The sequence below is a fragment of the Lipotes vexillifer genome, unplaced genomic scaffold (assembly GCF_000442215.2).
Source record: "Lipotes vexillifer unplaced genomic scaffold, Lipotes_vexillifer_v1.1 scaffold1063, whole genome shotgun sequence".
Lineage (NCBI taxonomy): Eukaryota > Metazoa > Chordata > Mammalia > Artiodactyla > Lipotidae > Lipotes > Lipotes vexillifer.
The window spans coordinates 2997651-3014968 of record NW_006799734.1 but is presented as its reverse complement, the minus strand read 5'-3'; the positions used below and the strand labels follow the sequence as shown (position 1 = coordinate 3014968).

Sequence of the window (17318 nt, the reverse complement as noted above, 5' to 3'; positions counted from 1 at the left end):
GCCCCGCCCCGGCATCTCAGAGAAACCAAACCCCGCAGATGCTACCGGCCTCGGTCCCTCCCCCTGGCCTGGTCCTGCCCTGTGGTTTCTGCACTCCTGAGCGGGGAGGACAGGGCAGGCCGCTCACGGAGGCTCCAGAGAAGCCAGAGGAACCACAGCGGCCAGAGGAACAAGGAGAGAGCCGTCGCGCTACCCACAGCCTCTAGCCCAGGGCCCCCGGGGTCTTCCCGGCTCGGGGCGGGGACACAGGGGCCGCCGGGAGGGAGTCACGGAGACGGGATATTCTAAGTCTTCCCTGAGCCGTTCTGAGAATAAACATGCATCACTGTTTCCTATTTCTTCTCAGAGAAGTGAAATGAACTGCCCTTAGTTTCCATTTTAAAATCTCGTGACGTCACACTTCGAGTCACTTTGGTCGACAGAGGCTTTTTCCTTTGCACGGCAGCCCTCAGCTCGGCGCCCGCCCTCAACGCAGACCTGGCGGTCGGTTTGTGCGTCTGAGCGCGTGTGCGTGCGTGCGCGCGCGGTGTGTGCGCAGTGCGTGTGCGTGCATGCGTGGGTGTGTCTGTGTGTGCCTGGGTGTGCAAGCGTGCACCGTGAGCCCCGCCTCCCACACCTCCGTGGTGCTCTCCGGGCCCCGCGGTGCCCTGTCCGGGGCTCCCTCTGCTTTATCGGTGCTGCTGGTTGGTGCCTTGGCGCTTGCGGGTCAACACCGCCCCGACAGGGTCTGCCCACCAGCTCCTTTAAAACGCCCCCTTTGCTGCAAACCAGTGGCCGGTGTGGTCTGGCCCCGGGAGACACTTCGGAAAGGGCCATCTGCCCACTTCCTGGCGGGCACGAGGCAGGTGTGTTAGGAAAGGTGAGTCGGGGCCAAAGCTGGGGTGGAGGGGAGTGCGGGCCCGGGCGGGAGGGAGGCAGGCCTGGAGCCTCCGCGGCCGCCCAGCCCCGGGTCCGAGTTCTGCCTGCAAAGCACAGGAATGTAACGAAGTGTGAGGCGGCGGGGGGACCGGACGACGGGAGAAGGCCCCGCCGGCTACTTGCCCCCCTGCACCTTCTGGTCGTAGGTGCCCGCATGCTTGTAGCCCGGCACGTAGCCCGACTCGTCCACCAGGTCCACGCGGCCCGCCCTGCCCTTGCCCCTGCCCGACGGGTCGAAGCGCTCCTTGTGGGAGCCCGTGAACTTGGTGGTGTCCGTGAGCCGCGACACGGTGGGCGAGGAGATGGCTTTCTGCAAGAGAGCGGGGAACGAGGTTAGGGAAGCCGCCAGGGCGAGTCCAGCCCAGGGGCCCAGACCGCGGACGGGGGCCGCCGGCGCCCGGGAGCCACGCTTCTGCCTCCTTCCCGAGACCCGCCAGCCGCACGCACCGTCACCCCCGAGATGATGGGGGCCTTGCCCTCGATGAGCCGGTGCACCTCTCGGACGGCCTCCTCACCGCTCTTGTCTTTGAATCTCTTCTTGGCCAGCTCCTCCAGTGCCTCCTTGAACTGCTCGAATGAGATGGTCCTGCAGGACTTGCCCCTGCAGGGAGAAGGGGGCTCAGGGGGCGCCCACCGGGCCCAGGCCCCCCCCCCCCCACGGGGAGGAGGCGCTGAGCAGTCACTGGGCTGGGACCCGCACCCCACCCAGGGCCCCGCTGACATCGGGGGACCCGTCACCCCACCTCTTTCCCACAGCCCAGAGCGAGTCTGCCATTAAAACACAGAACGTGCCCCTGCCCCGCCCTGGTCTGCAGCGTTGCACCCAACAGTCGGTTGCCATCGGCAATGGCAGCAAATATAAATCGTCTCGGAACAAAGCTGAAAGGAAGCACGTCTGGACATCAAAACACATCCTGGTCTGGTTCTAAAGCGGGCGAGCGTGTGGCCTCCATCAGAGGGTAAGTCAGGGTGAAAAGCACGTCAGATCCCGTGGCACAGAGGCAGCTGCAGTCCTGGCCGAGGCCACCGGCCTGCGCGGGGTCGCCAGGGGGTGGGGGGCACGGTCCCCACTCAGGGACAGGACTGGGGGCCGCCTCCCCGTGGCCGGGGCCCGACCAGCACTGGGCGGGCTGGGGCACAGCCGGGACCCGGGAGCAGCTCCTCCCCCGGAGGCATCCCACGGCGGCCCGGGACCTGGTAGGTCATCCTCGCAATTTCTTTCTCCTCCTTCCCTCTCTGGCTGCGTTGCTTCACGCGGGCTTTCTCTGGTTGTGGCGGCGAGCGGGGGCTTCTCATTGCAGCGGCCTCCCCCATTGCGGAGCACGGGCCCAGCCGCTCCGCGGCACGTGGGATCCTCCCGGACCGGGGCTCAAACCCGTGTCCCCTGCATCGGCAGGCGGACTCTCAACCACTGCGCCACCAGGGAAGTCCATTCTCACAATTTCAAAATGGCTCTAGACTGGCTCTTGGTCTCGACGAATTTTAACTGAAAAACACTTCTGCCACTGTGGATCTTCCCCAGCTAATCCATCCGGTGAGGCTTTCAACGTTCTACAGTAAGAGGAGGTGGGGGGAGGTGCCCCGGGGACCAACAGAAAGGCTGCCTGCAGAAGCCAAGGGCTCGAGACAGTGCAGCCGACGGCACCCAGGGGACCGGCTGGAGAGGCGAGGGCAGAGTGGGAGGGGGCTGCCCCCACGTCAGCACCGGCCGCAAAGCCACAGGGATGGCCGCAGACCGGCCACAGGACAGTCAGAAACAGGCCACATGTAAGGGTTTTTGACAAGGTTGCAAAAGCCAGTGAGTGCAGGTGGAACTGTCCTTTCAGCGGCCGGAGGCTGTGCACAGAGGAAAGGGCCTGGCCTGTGTCCCACGCCGTCTACGAGGTTAACTCAACTGGACCACAATCCTGCGTTTATCATAGACCCCGAACCATCCAACTTCTGGATAAGCATCCCAATGAAACTCTTCGTGACCTTGGCTTTAGGCAAAGATTTTCTCAGGAACGACCCCACAGAAACAGTCCATAAAAGAAAAACAATGAATTGGACTTGACCAAAAATTTTAAAACCATGCTCTTCAAAAGATACTGTTTAGAGAAATAAAAGACAAGCCACAGATGGAGAAAATCTGATAAAGGACTTGTATCTGAACTACACAAAGAACTCACACCTCAACAACAAGAAAAAACCCAATGTAGAAAGTTGGGCGAGGGCTTCCCTGGTGGCGCAGTGGTTGAGAGTCCGCCTGCCGATGCAGGGGACACGGGTTCGTGCCCCGGTCCAGGAAGATCCCACAGGCCGTTGAGCGGCTGGGCCCGTGAGCCATGGCCGCTGAGCCTGCGCGTCCGGAGCCTGTGCTCCGCAACGGGAGAGGCCGCAACGGTAAGAGGCCCGTGTACCGCAAAAAAAAAAGTTGGGCCAAATATTTGAACCGAACACTTTGTCAAAGATCTACAAGTGCAAACCAGCCCGTGAAGGACGCTCCATGTCACTGGGCACCAGGGAAATCAGGTTAAACCGGGATGTGGCCCTGCCGCACACCCACTGGGACAGTGGAAGTAAGTAAACCAGATAAAAGGACACCACGGTGTGGAAGGGTGCAGGCAGCAGCACCCCCCAGAAGGCGGGCTGGCAACCCACACACAACCCCGCGGCCCCTCCTGGGTCTCGCTCGCACGTAAACCTGTGCGTGTGTATCGCTCTCCTATTCGTGGTTCTGTTCGGTCACCAGAACTCCAGCAGCCCAGCGGTAAGCGATAAACACGCCTCAGGACGTCCCCTGCGCATGCCGGGACTCACAGGCACTTGACACGTGAGCCTGAGGACACAGGACATGCTGACCGGCCAGCCCGGGGTCGGGGAGACAGCGGAGGGAGGACACAGCCGCAGTGGCCATGGGAAGGACGACCGAGTCGTGCCACCAGCGAGGCCACGTGGGCGGGTGGTGAGCGGAGCCCAAGAGGCCTGGACGGCTGTCGGGAGGGGCACCTGGACCGCAGGCCTCATCGGAGCCCCCGTGTCCGGCGGTGGGTTCCACCCCTCAAAGCCTGGCTGCGACACCACCGTGGCTCTGAGGTCTGTGGGCCGGGCTGGGGGGATCCCTTGGCCCAGCTGTCCCGGGCAGCGTGGTCCTGGCCTTGTCGGGGCGGGGAACCTGCCATCCCTGCTGGTTGCTGACCCGCGACAGCCGCGGGGCCCCACTTGTTTGTCCTGGGTTGTCCAAGGCGCTCCTGTCTCTATTCACGGATGCCAGGCCTGACTGCCAGCCTGGTGACCGGCCGCTGGGGCACCAGGCACCACCAGTGTGAGTCACTCGGGCTGGGGGCGGGGGCATGGCCCACGGGGCCTCCATCAGAGGCCGCATTCAGATCAAGTGGACGTGCGGGCCCAGGGCGCTGACCTGCCTGCTCCACCTGGCGGGGCCGGGTGTCCCCACGTGTCCCCACCGTGACCACCAGGCAGGGTCTCGGAGCCTGGTCTGGGCTGGCAGGGAGCTTTCCCCAGGGGGCCCCCATGGCCCCGGCTGGGAGCAGTCCCTGGGGAGTTCTCGAATGACACCGCCAGCCTCTTCCCTGGAGACACGTGATCACTTTACACGGCTCCCCACACACAGGGAGCCTGTTCTCCAGAGTGCACAGAACTGGAGGGGGTCCCCCCACCAAACCCCCCTCCTCCTGGCTCAGCGCTGGGGCCAACCAGTGCCCTGCTCAGAAGGCTGTTGTTCTGCTGGAAAGCTGGTCCAGCAGTAATGGGGTCACTGGTCACACACGAGGCCTCGTGGCTTGTGCTTCCCAGGCTCTGCGTCCCCAGACCTCCAGGCCCAACACAGGGCAGGCAGAGAGCTGAGCCCGGCCACTCCCGAAGTTCACCAGGGACACTCGGTGGCCAGGGATCTGGGCGGGGGGGGTGGGCAGCGCAGCCCTCCGAGGACAGAGGTCTGTGTCTCCAGGGCCAGCGTCATGAAGGCCGCTGGACTTTGGCTAACATGTCCTAGGACGGAGCAAGGGGCCCCCTCTGGACCACAGATAACATGCCACTTGGGGGCTGGAGAAAGCCGACTCCCAGGCTCCCCTGAGCAGCAGAAGCTGGGACCTGGGTGACCTGTCCAGAGAGCAGGAAGTGGGATCTGGAGGGGGAGACTCAGGCACCAACGAGGGTCAGAGGAGGGAGCCTCCGGGATATTCCCATCAGACCCTGGGCCAGCGGGGCCGTGCGGGTTGCCACGGGAGCGCTGTCTGGAGGACCTGGATGCCGTGTGAGGATGCAGTGTGATGTGGCAGCTGCCCACACGTCTGGTACCAGGCCTTGGGAGCGGGCAGACGCCAGCCCCCTGCTCCTGGGCCCCAGGGACCACGCTGGAAGGAGGCTGCTGACACCCATGTCTGGCGACCTCCAGGCCAGCCGCCTGAAGGGCAGCTGTGACCCCAACAGTCAGCTACTCCCCAAGCAGGAAAGAGCGTCCTAAGTTCCTCCTGACTTCGCGAGGGCCTAACGCAGGCTGGAGGCTCAGGGATGGGTTCTGGGGACAGATGCACCTGAGGTCATTGAAACCACTTCTGGGTGTTTGGGGAAGGTCATCAAAAGGCCTGCGTGCACTGGTGTCCAACACCGATATCAGCGGTTTGAGGAGCCAGCATGGGCAGAATTGCCCGGTTCCTGCCCCCCAAGCCTTGGCCCTCTGTAGACATGCCAGGTAGGCCCCAAGGAAGCCAGGGCAGAAGCCGCTGGATGCCCTGCACAGCCTCGGGTGGCCAGGAGAGGCCCCCCGCGGAGGACACTGTGAGACCCCCAACGCCACAGCTGGAAGCACATGCTGCGATCAGGGCCCCGAATGCCGCAGCCTCACCCACCAGCCTGCAGGGAGGGGCAGGGCAGGGTCAGGCGCCAGGCAATGAGCAGGCGCTGGGCCCCGCGGGCGTGTCTGGGACCGCACAGCGCACCGGGCTCTGCCCGCCGCTCCCGCAGGCATCCCGCCCTGCCTGGGTCTCTGCACCGATGCGCCAAGCTCTGCGCTTCAGAAGGTTCCCTCCGCAGCCCGTGCGGCAAGAATGGGCCGCGTCCCCCGCCCCGGCGTGCGTCCTCCTAACCTGCAGCCCAGACAGGGCTCCAGAGTCCACCATTGGCCAGAAAGCCGGCGAGTGGGGGCCAGGAAGGGCCAGCAGAGCCGCCCTCCGCCTCCCTGGCCTTCCCACCTGGGCACACACGCAGGGGACCCTGCAGCCCACAGACCCCCGGCGGGACTGTTGGGGTGACACTGCTGCTTATGGGAACGGGGTCCTGAGTTAATTCCTTCTGCCCTGGGGCTGGGGGGTGGGGGGCGGGGTGGGGGGCAGCCCTGGTCCCGGAGACAGCAGTCTTCAATCAAGGCCTGGGGAAGAGCTGCGAGAAGCTTGTTTAAAACTTAACACATAGTAACATCCAAACAAACAAGCGCTGCCATGGCGACGGGCCTAAACAGAGGCTGCAGATACCGGGCTGGCGGCAGGGCTGCAGAGTCATGGCAACCGCCCCAAACAGAAACAGCCATCGGCAGTCAGCGACCCGTGTGGTTCCGCGCCCACGGCTCCCGCGAGCTGAGGCGCTTCTGCCACGGCTGCCACCTGGAGCGGCCGCAGTCCCACGACCTGCACGCTGGGACGCGCACGCCCCAACCGCGCCCCACACTCCTCAGACCTGGTCCCCCAGGGGTGGCTCCCAGCCTGTCCTGCAGGACCCCACGACCCGACTCAGGGCACCACCCCCCCAGGCCCCCCCAGGGAGCACTGTCTCCCTCCCCGTTCCCAAGGGCAAGGTCCCCCGCTGCACAGCTGGGAGGTCCGGGGGACCCTCCCCCAGAACAGGCTCTCGCAAGTGGGACACGGGTCACAGGGACCCCACAGGGAGTTCAGGTCCAGGAGGGCAGAGGGGGAGTAGCCACAGGCTGGTCTTCACTGTGTCTTGACCACGACCCCTCGCCGGGCCGGGGCCGCAGCCGTCCACTTCCTGCGCCGGCCCGCGCCCAGCAAGCCGAGGCAGAGACCCTGGGGCCCAGAGCAGCCAGGCTCTGAGGTGGGGCCCCCGTACTGCCTGGGCGCCAGGGGCCAAGCCTCCTCCCTGAGTGTCTAAGCAGCGTCCTGCCCTCCAGAGCGGGACCGGGACCAGATGGGACTCCCTTTCCCGGGGGCAGGAGGGCCCGTGTGCCTTCACGCACGGGGTCTCCAGGGCCTGTCCAGGACGTCTGTCCTCCGGGTGAGCCGCGACCAGCCAAGTGGAGACCTGAGCTCTACCTGTGTGCGCATGCACGTGCACGTGTGTGTGCGAGTCTGTGTGATGCCTCGGGGACGCTGTTGCTGTTCTCAAGGTGTGGTCACGGGGTGTGAAGGGTAGGAGAAGGGGCGGGGGCGTGTCGATGCCCGGACCACACGCCCGAGCCCGTGTGCACACACGTGCAGACACACACACGGACAAGCACACGGTGCCCACCGTTCGTCACACGCGAACGTCCCCCAGAGCTGAGGGGAGCGGTGCCACAGACGCCCACCTCCCGGACTTGTGCCCCTGCCCCCAGCAGCCCCCCACGGGCCGGGATCTGCCACCTGAGACTCCTCAGGCTGCGGCAGCGTCCCTGACCTGGGCTCCCGGCCCCGCGGGGGCGTGTTCTGGTTCAAACTCCCGGGCGTCTTCTCCCGGGCGGGGACAGCGTCCTGAAGCGTCGCCTCTTGGCCGCCCGAGAGAACGCGGGGCCCCGCTCCCACCCCCCTGGTCCCAGGCGCACACGTACTTGATCTTGCTGAAGACGATGTCCACGTCGGTGATGGTCACGTTCCTGCCGTCGATCACCTGGCAGTCCCTGCACAGCTTGGACCAGTTCTTGCCGTGCATCTCCTTCCCGGTGGCCCTGGTGTCCCCGTGCACCGCAAACCTCCGGAAGGCCTCCTCCAGGGCGCTGAGCTCTGGGCCCGCGGCGGCCGCCCCCTCGCTTACACCCTCCGACTCCAGTGACAGCCTCTTGGCTGCCTTGTCCTTCGCGGGGTCCCCAGGGGACTTGGGGGGCGTCTTGTTGGCGGGCTTGGGGGGCCTGGGCCTGCTGTCAGCCATGCTACTGGGAGAAAGCAGCAAGAGGTCACCTGCTTTTGCGGGCGGCTGCCCAAGGCCCCCGCTGCCTGCGGACAGGGGCTGTGGCCTGCCAGCAACTGTGCGACCCCGGGACAAAGTGTCCATCTGCTTCAGGACACGGCGAGGACCCTCCAGTCCCAGCGCCCTGGCCGCCAAGTCCCCGACAGTCAAAGCCTCCAGCACGGAGCCTCCTGGGGGACTCGGGACCCTCCTGCTCTGGGGGCTCCCCGAGTGACACCTTCACGGGCATCGGTGGGGTGACACCATCCTCAGGGAAGGGATCCAGAACCCGTCACGCTGCTGCGCCCACCTCAGGGCCCAGTCTGCTGACCAGGGTGTCCCCCACCCAGGGGGCCGAACAGACTGCTAGTAGGAGAGGGAAGCCCCAGGCGAGAGCAGGGGTCCCCAGGATACGGGGGGCTCATGTTGGGGGGTGGCTGACGGCGTCAGGAGCCCAGTGAATGCCCAAAGCTGGGCCCGGGTCCCCACAGGGCTGAGAAGACCCCTCCCCCTCCAGCAGCTCTGGGGAGCCGGGAGCTGAGCACCAATGCCCACCCCCAGAGTCATGGCTAGTGGTCAGCGGGGGGAAGTGGGCAACCTGGCATTGTGGGGGTCCCAAGCAGGGCCTTGCTGAACTCAGGGCCTACAAGTTCCCCAAACAGAAAAGGCAGTGCAGCTCAAGAGGCTCAGTGGCTGGTGAGGATGGTCCGGAACCCCGGGGCTCAGGGCAGGGGGACATGGCTGGGGATGTGGTGATAAGCTCCAGGAGCCAGCTCTCCATCCTGGGCTCCACGTTTGTAGCTTAATAAAGTAACTTGAAAATTACTTTAACAAAAACAACAGGAGTGAGACCCTACATGCAGATGGGAAGCTCTCCAAGGTGACTTCCTGTTGTGGAGAGAAGCAGGACGGTGGGGGCAGTAGAAGTAACACAGCCGATGTTGGAGCCATCGAGGACGAACAGTATCCACGTGTGGGCCTGCACCTCGTGACCAGGCGTCGCCGTGGCTGGCTGTGGACGCGGCAAACCGGAGGCCCCACGGGCTCCGGCCCTGCTCCCTCCACGTGAGGCTTGTCAGCAGCTGGTCCCCAGGGTGGGACCCGGGCCAGGGGTGGGAGGAACAGGTGGGTGGGCAGGTGAGGTGGAGGGAACTGTTGAGTGTCACCTGGCCAGGCCCTGCTGAGGCACAGCTGACCCCGCGGGCTCCAGAGTTGGGAACTGATGAGGGATTCGCGGCGGGTGTGGGGATGGACTGCATTACCGGAGTTGCATTTTCAAATGAGGGTTTGGAGAGGGCAGGGCAGCTGCAAGGTGGGCTCACAGACCAGAGTGGAAGGAGATGCAGGACGGGCAGACCTGGGGATGCCTGCCCCAGAGTGTCCACCAGGCTCCAGGGACCATCCCACCACGGGGGCCCAGCTGTCTTCAGACACCATGTGATCCCCTGGCCCACCAGCCCCTCACAGGCTGTCCGTGCCCCAAAAAGGTACAAAGAGGCCTGTGTCTCCAGACTGATTCTCCCTGGCAACGCCCTTAAGACGTGACTATCTGAAGAAAAACCTATAGAAAAGGTGACCCAGGACAGACCCTTATGTGCCACAGTCATAGCTTCTGCATGACATCAGCACACAGTGCCCCCAGCCAGGAGGGCTGGGAATCCATGTTAGCAATGTGCCTGCAACAGGGCCAGGTGTGCCTGTGAGCTGGGCCGGGTGTGCCCGTGAGCTGGGCCGGGTGTGCCTGTGAGCTGGGCCGGGTGTGCCTGTGAGCTGGGCCGGGTGTGCATGTGAGCTGGGCCGGGTGTGCCTGTGAGCTGGGCGGGGTGTGCCTGTGAGCTGGGCCGGGTGTGCCTGTGAGATTGGCCCGGTGTGCCTGTGAGCTGAGCCAGGTGTGCATGTGAGCTGAGCCAGGTGTGCATGTGAGCTGGCCCACGTGTGCATGTGAGCTGAGCCAGGTGTAAATGTGAGCTGGGCCCGGTGTTGTTTTAAAGGCAACAGCAACTCTGCCTCTCCTGGTTCCCCTTCCTTGAGCAGAACACAGGTCTGCACTGAGACTAAAGGTGGAGTATGTGTTCCTGCTTCCGTAGGTGTGAACGCACCTCCAACCCCTGGCTCCCCCAAACCAGCTCTCAGCCCCTCGTTCCCAATGCCCCTCCTCATACTGCCCATAATCTACACCCTACCTGCAGGCACTTCTTGCGATGGGACCAGGCCTCCAGCACCTTGCCCCTTGGGATCCAGGTGCCTTCCAGCCCTCGGGGCCCCTTCCACCGCCTGGGTCCTCTGGGCCCAAAGCCCCGGGCGGGTGTTGAGTGCACCAGGATGGCCAAGGCTCGCTGGAGGGTGGCCTGGAAAAGCTGCCGGCCCTGGGGTGGGGGGTCGGGGATGGCGTGCTTCTGGGGGGCAGGATGCGGGCCAGAGGATGCGCATGTCGGGGAGCTGGGACCCACACCGGGGACTCCCCGCCTCCCAGGCCCTGAGGGGCCGCTGCTCAGGCCTCAGGCCCCGTCCCGCCGGCCTCCTTGACGCCAAACCTCCCGGAACTCGGAACCCGGCTCCACCTCACACCGAGCGAGCTGGGCCGGCGGCACGGGGAAAACGCGGGTCACGGCCCGGCCACGGCGGCCAGACCCCACCACGGGCTCTGCCGGGTCACCGGGCATCGCACCCCGAGTCCGGAACCTCCCCGCAACACAGCCGCCCCACTGGCGAGCCCCCTACTTGAAGGGTCGGGGAGCCGGGGGATCCAGAGGCCTCAGCGCGCTGTGGCCGCCGGGGCGCCCTGGGGGTGTCGCTGACGACGTGCTAGAGCTCGACTGGGGTTCTTGTCACCGACCTCGTCCTAGAGGCTGCTCGGGACCAGGAGACCGGCCCACAGGTGGGAAAGGGCTCCCGGGACAGCGGACGCCACAAGGAATCTTCCGGAGCCGTGAGCCGCGGTGGGAGCCCTGGGCTCTCGAGCTCCTCAGGCGTCCCTGGTCCTCAGCCCCGTCGGCCCGCCCCACGTGCCGCCCTCCCACGTTCTCAGGGTCGGCGTGGTGCCAGCGCCCTCCAGATGTCTATACCAAGCTGGGCCCAGGGGCGGCACCCTCCACCAGGGTCGAGAGCCCAAGTCCCTGGGCCGTGGCTGCGCCCGCTGATGTGCCCCCGAGGCCTGGGGTCCAGCTGAGACCCCGCTTCTGCGCAAGAACCGCACGGGCCCTGGAAATGCCAGGTTCCCGAGCATCTGACAAACTAGCCCTCCTTGGACCTCGACAGAGTGCCTGACGCCGACCAGGCTGACAGTCTGCTGAGCGCACCTGGCCTCGGCCGTGCAGGGGCCTGGCCACAGAACGCCCCTCGCCGGATGCCGCCGGACGCGCGGAGGCAACCCAGAGGCTCTGCACCAAGTGCGGGAAGGACAGGGGGAGAGAGTGCAGGGGAAGCAGGCGCCTCCCAGGGCAGCCCAGCCCCTTCGACAGCTCAGCCCACCGGGCCCAGTCCCAGGACTGATGCGGACGGAGGGGGCGAGGGAATAACAAGTCCCGCACAGGTGCTCTGGGGCCGCACGGGAGGCCAGAGCGCCTGGTCAGCTGGTCCTGGGGAGAACCTCCTTGACCCCTGCCAGGTGGGCACGCTGTACCCGCGCAACCAAGATGAGGTAGGCGGGTGAGGGTTAGGACAGAAAATGCAAAAGACCAAGCGGCCAGAAGCGGGGGGATGGATGCCGTCACCTCTCCCGCCTCCCCTCCGTCCACCAGGGCTCAGGCCCCCAGGCTCGGGGTCCAGCTTCGCCCTCGGTGCAGCCCCTGGAAGAGGCACAGCCTCCGAGTGAACAGCGCGAGGGGAAACAGAGGCGTCGGGCCTGCACACCCTCTGGGCCGCCGGCGCGCAGCTCTGGCTCTTTATTTCAGAGTCCATTTGAACACAACACAGCCCTGTGGCAACTGTTCACATTTTAATCATAATACGGCCACCACTCCTCGGCTGCCCAACACTCGGTCTGAATGACCACTCGTCCCAGGCAGCGGGAGCCTCCCAGGCGGGCACAAAGCGGCCTCTGAGTGTCTGCCCCGCAGAGCAGACGGTCCCAGGAGTCTCAGGCGCGGATGCAGCCCTGCCGCCTCGGTGCTGCCTTTCACGGTCCCTGCAGGGGCCCTGACAGGACAGGAGGAGCGGCCACACCGTCCAAGCAGGATGCCACTCAGGTCCCAGATCACATGCTTCAGGCCGTAGGCCTGGAAAGGCCCGTGGGGTTGGGACCTCCTGCACTGAGGCCAGGCCATCCCTCGGGGCAGCCTGGGAGCCACAGTCACAGCCACACTGTCCCCTGCGCCCAAGTCAAACACGGTTCCTCGGGGACGAGAGGGCAGAAGGCGGGCAGCTGAGCGAGCGCCTTCCTGGCAGCCGTGGCCGCCCTGCGTCCCGTGCCGTCCTGCAGTGAGATCACCGTGGGAGCCGCGCCCTCGGGCCTGACGGCTCCTGCTGGTCGGGCTGGCGGGGGCGGGGATGGGGGCGGGGGCGGGGCGAGGAAGGGGCCAGGACAGGTTTGCCACCCCTGCCCCTCAGAAGAACTGATGCAGGAACTTCTCTGGGTCACCACGAAGCTGGGGCTTTTCGGGGGACTCACTCCGTTGGGACCCCGTGGCCTCCCAGGAACCATATCCTGGGCCCCAGTCCCCCGGTCCCAGGGCCGGTCTCTACTGTTTGTCAGCACGTTTCTTACAAAATCCAAGAACACGGCATCTGCAGCCAACCTGGGGTTGGGCGGGCCCTGTGCAGGGCACGTGCAGTGGGTGAATGGTGGCCCCGAGCCAGGTGTGTCCACGTGCTCCCAAGGTGGAGGAGCCTTGTTTGGAAGAAGCGTCTCTGCAGACGTCAGCAAGCTAAGGATCTCGAGACTGGTCCGCTCTGGACCAGGGTGGCCCTAAGTCCATTGACAGGTGTCCTTACAAGGGACGGGAGAGGAGACACACAGACACAGAGAAGCCCCGTGAAGACGGAGGCCAAGACGGGAGGGATGTCACCACAAGCCCAGGGATGCCCGGAGCCCCAGGAACTGGAAGAGGCAGGAGGGACCCTCCCTGGTGCCTCTGGAGGGAGCGCGGCCCTGCGACACCTCAATCTCGGACTGGGAGTCTGGCCTCAGAACTGGAAGAGGACACATTTCTGTAGTTTTCATTCAAAAGTCTGTGGTCCTTTGTCACAGCAGCCCCAGGACCCACACACAGCAGGGACACCAGAAGGGGGTCCCTGCCCCAGAGAAAAGCGCCTGCAAAGGCCCAGAGGAGCGAAGCCTGGGTGGCGGCACAGAACCCAGAGGCGAGAGTGAGCAGAGGGCCCTCCCCGCAGACAGGGTGTGGCCTTGAGTCGGCGTGCACGTGAGACCCTCAACAGGAAGTCTGTTAGCTCCAGGAACGTGGAGCTGCCCGTGGATGGCCTGGCCTCTCCCCGACGGCAGGCGCCCTGCGGTCACCACGTGCCCGCACGGCAGGTCCTGGGGCCAGGCCTCTCAGGCCGCCCGAGACCCCACGGAGCCCACAGCGTGGAGGGCAGTCCGGGGCCCAGGGAAGCCAACCGCAGGGCCAGGAAGAGCAGAGGGGCCTGCGGGGAAGGGCTGCTGCCTGGGTCTGACGGCTGGCAGGCGGGGCACAGTGTCGCCTGCAGGCCGCGAAGCCTGCGCCAAGCAGCCGAAGGGGAGAGCAGCCAGCACAGGTGCGAAGCGCAAAGCCAGAGGCAGCCCGAGGGTCTCCGAAGCGGTCTGCAGCCCAGCCCTCACTCCCCGCCCCGCCAGAGAGCTGGGAGGCTTCCCACCAACCACCGGGACTGAAAAGCCCCAGGCCCCCCACCCGGGAGGGCAGGGCACCCTGAAAAGACCAGCCCTGCCCTGGGGGTGGACGGACGGGTGCCTGGGAGTCAGGGGCGGTCAGGCCGGCTCCTCTCAACCCCCAGCGTGGATGCGGGGATCTGGATCGCTGGTGCCCCAAACACCGGCAGGACACACAAGCACTCCTGAGGAGGAGACGGCCATTGGAGACGGAAAAACACAATATCCACACATGATAAAAAAAACACACCAGGCCCAAGAGGGGGGACAAGTGCCAAGAACTTGCAGAAACAGCAGGAAGCAGAAACGACTAGAGGTTCCAGTTACTGGAGCTCGATCAGACATTGGGTTTACGTGCACCGTGTGCAAAGAAGAAAAAGGACAGGATGAGGAATTCCAGCAAAGAACGGGAGCTATAAGAATGCAGGAAGCAGATCTGGAAAAAGAACACCTTAGAAATTCTAGCCCTAGAAAGCACAATAACTAAAATTCAGAACTCAGTGGATGGGTTTCACAGCAGAGCAGATTACAGGACTCGTGGATCAGGAATACCCAAAAGAAAACAGGTAGACGCGGTGGAAACGTGCGTGTATGCGCACATGTACATACCTAAGTGCATGCGTAGGGTGTACACACATAGGAAAATCGTATGTGGGTTCACCATCGTATGTGAGGTAAGCTGCCATCTAAGAAGTTAGGATAAAACCCTCAGCAAATTAAGGACAAAGGCGTTAGAAACAATGAAGATAAAAGTAAAAATTAATAAATTAGAAAACAAATTTATAATACAGAGGACCAACGACATCAAAAGTTAATGCCTTGAAAACACTGATAAAATTGATAAGTACTGGGGACGCGAATCAAGTATCCGACATCGGGCTTCCCTGGCGGCGCAGCGGTTGAGAGTCCGCCTGCCGATGCAGGGGACGCGGGTTCGTGCCCCGGTCCGGGAGGATCCCACGTGCCGCGGAGCGGCTGGGCCCGTGAGCCATGGCCGCTGCGCCTGCGCGTCCGGAGTCTGTGCTCCGCGACGGGAGAGGCCGCAGCAGTGAGAGGCCCGCGTACCGCAAAAAAAAGAAAAAAGTATCGGATATCAGAATGGAAAATGAGGACATCCCTACAAGCTCTACAGATATTAAGGGATTAAAATATAATAAGAGAATATTATAAACAATTTTAGACCAACATGTTAGATAATTTAAATGAAACAGGCAAATTCCTAAAAACAAAACAAAAGCCATTTTGCCAAACAGTAACAAGAAGAAATATATTCTTATCATTGCTCTGGTATTTATTATTAATTCTTATAATTATTGAGGGTTTGAATTCTTATTTAAAACCCTTCTCACAAAGAAAACTCCAGGCCTGGATGACTTTACCAGCAGATTGTTCCTCATATTGAAAGAGGAAATAATGTGAGTCTTACACAAATTCTTCCAGAGAAGAGTAAAAGATGAAACACCCCACCCCGACTCATTCTGGCTAAAATAATCCTGGTACCAAAACCTGGTAAGGGTGTTACAAGAAAAGAAAAATTTATGCCAATCTCATTTACAAACACAGATACAAAAACCCTAAACAAAATATTAACAAACGGAATCCAGTAATAGCTAAAAAGGATCAATACCTTACAATCAAGTTTGGTTTATGCCAGGAGTGCAAGGTTCATTTAACATTAACTTAATATAATTCATCACATAACACAATACAGAGCCAAAATCATATTATCATCTTAATAAATGCAGCCAAAGCATTTGATGGATTGCAGCATTTATTCACCGTAAAAATTCTTAGCAAATTAGAAAAGGAAATAAATTCCTTAATTTGATAATGGGTACCTACAAAAGGCTACAAAATCATCACACTTTGAATATTGAAAATTTTTCTTTTCAAACTGGAGGAAGAGAAAGACGCTTGCCTGCTATCACCCTTCTACTCACTGTGTCAGTGTGGTAAGATAAGGAAAGGAAACAAATATGATAGAAACATAGAAAGGAAGAAATAAAACTGGCATTATTTGCAGTTTCTATGACTGGGTACATACAAAATCCAAAGGGATCCCAGGAAAACTATTAGAATCAACGTGAGTTTAGCAAGGTTTCTGGAGACATGGCCAACATGCAAAAATCTATTCTGTTTCCATGTAGCAGCAAAACCAGACAATAAAAGGTATTTAGAAATATACCATCTTTTAAAAAGTGAGGAAATATGAATTACCTAGGAATAAATTTAACAAAAGATGTGCAAGACCGTCGACACAGAGACTGTGAAGCATTATTGAAAGAATAGTGATATTATGAACACGGATTAAGTCTGAAATACAAAGATGTCAATTATCCCTAAATTCATCCACAGTTTTAATTTAATCCAAATAAAAGTTCTAACACTGTTTATGTCTGGGTAGTGAGACGAGCTGGATGTAAAATATACACGAAAAGGCAAAGAGCCATGAATTGACCAGCGATCTTGAAGGGAGAACAGGTGAAGGATTTGCCCAGCGGTTTCGAGACTCGCTGGAAAGTTCTGGAAATGAAGCCAGTGTGGTGTGTGGTCCTGGTACAAGGACAGAAAATAAGCCACCAGGCAGAAGAGAGCCTCCAATCCACCCGCACAGGTGCAGAGACAGTGTGGACAACAAAGGTGGTCCTGCAGGAAAAGCGGGGAAGAAAACTTTTTTAACAAAAGGAGACGGGCTCACTGAACAGACACACGGAGAAAAATGGAAATTAATTCAGGTACAGATTGAAGCAGGAAAGGCAAAATCATGAAGCCTCAGGAAGGGGATGCTTGAGCGTATCTGATGTCCTGGGTGGGAAAGACTCTCTACACAGGACACAAAAACCACTACCCCTAAAGGAAAAGATTCTTAAATGGCACCAGATTAAAACTCAGAACTTCCATTCACCAGAAGATATATCACTAAGGAGTGAAAAGACAGCTGTGGGCAGAGAAGGTGTCTCTTACATTGCTGTCTCCAGAATCTAGAAAGAACCCTGTGGATCAACCAGAAAAAGACAGCTCTAGAGAAATGGGCAAGGGACTCGAGGAGGCCCAGCACGTCCAGACACCCAGTCACTGGCGGGGACGCCTGGCTTCGTTACCTTAGCCTGAAACGCAGGCGCTGGCACGCACCCTCCAGACGGCCACCCGCCAAGAGGCCACTGCGCCCTGCCCGCTGCCGGCGGCTGTGGAGCGCGGCCGCCAAGGGGCTTCAACTCCGGGGAGCCGCCGGTACCATCGGCTAAGACGGGGCGCCGAGGGCCCTGCAGAAACATTCGCTAGTGTTCTCCGAGGAACACGCAGCGCGGCTCCAGGCAGCCACGCCAGAGGATGGAAATAACCCCAAGGCCCGTGGCCCACACAAGGGATCAGCGGACGGTGACGGGTTCACGGAACGGAGCGTGCACAGGCTCCACGCGGAACTGCCCGAAACGCGCCAGCATGGCAGAGCACGTGCTCTGAGGTAGGGAGGTTAAACACTAAACCAGAGGCGGGGGGG

At 61.5% G+C, this 17318-nt stretch overlaps 1 protein-coding gene across 1 annotated transcript; it reads right to left on the bottom strand.

The window, feature by feature from the left end:
• Window positions 1-1033: 1033 nt before the first annotated feature.
• On the bottom strand, window positions 1034-8001 carry TPPP (tubulin polymerization promoting protein). The gene is made up of 3 exons (XM_007471914.1): window positions 7679-8001; window positions 1366-1519; window positions 1034-1228 (listed from the first exon to the last, which is right to left on the bottom strand). Exons 1-3 carry the CDS (start codon window positions 7993-7995, stop codon window positions 1034-1036), a joined length of 666 nt encoding a protein of 221 aa, XP_007471976.1. The 5' UTR covers window positions 7996-8001.
• Window positions 8002-17318: the final 9317 nt, after the last annotated feature.